The sequence below is a fragment of the Tribolium madens genome, unplaced genomic scaffold (genome assembly GCF_015345945.1).
Source record: "Tribolium madens isolate multiple individuals breed KSU strain unplaced genomic scaffold, Tmad_KSU_1.1 Scaffold_3;HRSCAF=73;Tcas5.2_LG2, whole genome shotgun sequence".
Taxonomy (NCBI): domain Eukaryota; kingdom Metazoa; phylum Arthropoda; class Insecta; order Coleoptera; family Tenebrionidae; genus Tribolium; species Tribolium madens.
In genome coordinates, this window is record NW_025401006.1 from 12,708,096 (window position 1) to 12,712,109 (window position 4,014).

General features: G+C 29.4%; 1 protein-coding gene across 1 annotated transcript in view; it reads right to left on the reverse strand.

Annotated features, from left to right (window-relative positions):
- The window catches only part of LOC123008220 (furin-like protease 2), a 123,264-nt gene that overhangs the window by 47,289 nt on the left and 71,961 nt on the right, over positions 1 to 4,014 (reverse strand). Inside the window, exon 4 of the mRNA XM_044403921.1 lies at positions 1,243 to 1,446. Coding sequence (XP_044259856.1) covers positions 1,243 to 1,446 — 204 coding nt within the window. The remainder of the gene's footprint in view (positions 1 to 1,242; positions 1,447 to 4,014) is intronic.

The following is a 4,014-nucleotide window of genomic DNA, read 5'->3' on the forward strand; positions in this document are numbered from 1 at the left end:
GAAGTCAATAACCTAACCTATTGTACACCTTCAAACTAAAAAAACTAAAAATTTTAAGATTGGAATAAACATAAACTAAAATTAAGCAAAACATATATCTGAAAACTGAAAAATCGAAAAAAAACTTGAAAAATTGGTTAAATTTATGTAGATCCAAAAAAAAATCAAAATCCTGAGTGTCAAACTCAAACTCAAAATCGTCAAAGTCGAAAATCTAACATAATCGACAACCTCAAACTCAAAAAATCTATAAATTATATAAAAAATATATAAATTAAATCTATAAATATTTGCTTTAATTAGTACGTAGGTACTCTTTGTTTCTTTTAAGGAAAGAAACAGTTTTATTGTAATTAGAACAAAGAAGGTGCAATTGACCATTTTTAAGCAAAAGAAGAGTCTTAAAACAAATACTTTTATAAAAATGCAATTTTAAGTAAGATTAACATGCATTTCTCCTATATGGCGCAATAACTGAACTTCAAAAAATCATATCTTAAAAACTACTCGGTACATTATTTTAAAAATTTGGATTCTTACTAATAAAAAGATGCTCTACACGATGGTGACAAACAAACAAAAATTACTTGTAGGGTTTTTCTTAGATTATTTTGATTTACTTCGAACTTCTTCGAACACTGTTCGAAGAAAAGTTTGCCAATATTCAATTTCAAATTGCATATCATTCTAAAGGGCAAGTCCATCCCTTTAGAATGGTCTTTATTTGAAGGAAATCGGCCTAATAGTTATTGAGTAATGATTTTTTAAAGTTAAAGTATTTTAAATTCATTTAATATTAGAAAAAAATTATTTAGTTCAAAGTGTGTGGACTTTTTGAATTTTTTTTTAGTGCATTTGATTTGTCTTACTGAGACGAACAAAATGATATAAAATTTGTCAAGTTGTCACGACATGACTCTTGTCGCCTTGTGATAATAGGAAATCAAGTTAGACAATCGTATAATCCCATATTTCGAAACATTGCAGAATCAACACAAAACTTTCAATATCGACATTTCCGCAACTTACTAATTATCGTTTGCCGTTTCATGAACCTTAATTCGAGACAAAAACAGAAATTAACTCGCTAAAAAAAGAAAACCATCTCTCTGCTGCTAGTCAGTGTGGTTGATTGACGTCCTAACTTCCCTTGACAATTTATTGATTGATTGCTTGGTGTTAAAACGACGATATGTCAATCCATAAATCCTTCTAGATAAAAACGACTCGTGTTAAACTCACCAGATACCATTGTTCTTTGAAGAGTGGATCGGGAAATTCGCCAGGAGAAGGAGCAGCACGATACCTCAAACGACTATGTGACGAAGAGGGCAAAGCACCCGGTGCTGCAGCACTGAAATACTGCGAAAATGGGGTCACCGAAGGACGAAAAACGTAATCGCGCTTTTTTCGTTTCTTTTCGTGCTGCTGCTGAACCCAATGCACCTGAAACAAACGTTTTACGAAATAAGAAACGGCTGACAGTGATGCAAGAGCCGCAAAAAAATTTCATTTTTCTGGGTTTCACCTCGATTAAGTCATGCGGAAAAGGGCGCTTTCCGAAATCAATAATAATTGTTTAAAAAAACTAAATAGTAATTTGTTAATACAGCTAAAGAAAAGTTGTTCATTATTTGTGAGTGAAGTGGCATTTTAAATAAAAAATTAGAAATGCTTCAATTTAGTTGCTGATTTCTTAATTGTCATAAAAACTGGTATGAAATAAAAAGCAACGAAAATATATTTATAACTAGTAAAAATATAAAATAATTTTGAGAAAGAAAAAGAAAAAAGTCTTGTGGTATATTAATTTTTTCATCAATAAGATAAAAATTGATAATAATAGAGGTGGTTAATAGAAGGTCAGTAATGAAACACTTTCCAACCACCATCAAGGTTAAAAATCAACATTACAAATACGGTTGTAAATAATAGTAGATTACATACAAAGATGAGATGTGGTCAATTGGTTAAAATTTGTAAATTCAAAAAAACTCAAAATCCTGAGTGTTTCAATAATCTCAAATTCAAACTGTCAAGGTAGAAAACCTTAATGTGTTAAAATTTAAAAAAATTCAAAATTAGAAGTCGAAAATCTATAAAAACCAAAAAATTTGAATAAACAGAAGCTCAAATTGCTTAACCTTAATGTGTTAAAATTTAAAAAAATTCAAAATTAGAAGTCGAAAATCTATAAAAACCGAAAAATTTGAATAAACAGAAGCTCAAATTGCTGAAAAATTGAGCAAAACTGAAAAATCGAAACAAATTTTAAAAACCGATTAGGTAATCTACAACCTCAAAGGCAAAAAACCGTAAAAAACTGAGCAAAACTCAAAAAACTATAAAAAAGTGAAAGATTGGAATAAACACAAACTTAAATTAAGCAAAACAAATATCTGAAAATTGGTTATGTAAATTTAAAAAAAAACCTCAAAATCCTGAGTTTTTAAATAATCTTAAACTCAAAACTATCAAAGTAGAAAACTTTAATGTGTTAAAATTTAGAAAATTTTAAAATTAGAAGTCGAAAATCCAACATAATCGACGACCTCAAATTCAAAAATCTAAGAAAAAAAAACAAAAATTTGAATAAACACAAGCTCAAATTGCTAGAAAATTGAGCGAAACTGAAAAATCGAAGCAAATTCTAAAAACCTCAAATCTACAACCTCAGGCAAAAAAACATAAAAAACTGAGCATAACAAATATCTAAAAATTAAAAAGTCTAAACAAACACAAAGTTGCAAAATTCAAGTAAATTTCACCTCAAAAAGCTCAAAATCAATAGTTTTTAAATAAACCTAAACTCAAAATCGTGAAAGTAGTAAACTTGAATGTACTAAAATTTAGAAAAATTAAAAGTTAGAATTAGAATAGTAGATTACATACCAAGATGAGATGTGGTCAATTCGAAATTTGATTCGTTTAGCAATAAGCCTAGGTTCGATAAAGAAACAATCACCAAGGTTTGTATACTATTTTATTCCTTCAAAAAATATGACATACGACAGTTTAGGCTGAAATGTATATTTCATCCAAATTGTTGAAATGTGATACTTTCCAACTTTTCACGTGACTATTACTTTATTATTGTGAATAAAAACCGTTTATTAATTCGGATCGTAGAGTAAGTTACTTTATGTAGGGCCCAAAATACAAAAACAATAAGAAAAAAAAATTTTAATAAAAAATATTATTACCAAAATATAGACACTTAGCAATTTTCAGTAATATTAAACAGTTCATTGATTTTTTATTAACAATCAAAGATTCAACGCAATTTTTCTCAAACTGTAGTTTTCGTTGGGAGAGTCGATATGACAGTTTAGGCTGGGAAGTGGTCACTTCCCAACCTGAACTGTATATTTCATATCAATTGTTGAGATGTTTCCAAATTTTCACGTGACTATTACTTGTGAATAGAAACCGATTCCTAATTCGGACCCTAGAGTAAGTCATTTTACGTCCCTGTTATTCCACGGCCATCTAGAAAATTCTCGGAAGTGCTTAAAAGCAGAATTTCAAAAAAAAATGTGGAAAATGTTTGATAATAAGTAATAAAGGTAGGTAGTAGAAGGTCAGTAATAGGACACTTTCCAACCATCGTCAAGGTTTGAAATATCAACATTACAAATACGGTTGTGAATAATAGTAGATTACATACCGAGGTGAAAGGTGGTTCATTATGAAATTTGAGGCGCTTAGCAATAAGCCTAAGTACGATGAAGCTACGACTATACTATTTTATTTCTTACAAAAATATGACATATCGACTCTTTCAACGAAAACTATAGTAACTCGTAAAATTTAGTTTTTGAGTACGATGGCTTAGAAAGTGGTCACTTCCCAACCTGAATTGTATATTTAGTATCAATTGTTGAAATGTATCCCGATTTTCACGTAATTATTACTTGTGAATAAAAACCGTTTTCTAATTCAGATCCTAGAGTAAGTCACTTTACGTCCCTGTTATTCCACGGCCATCTAGAAAATTCCCGGAAGTGCTTAAAA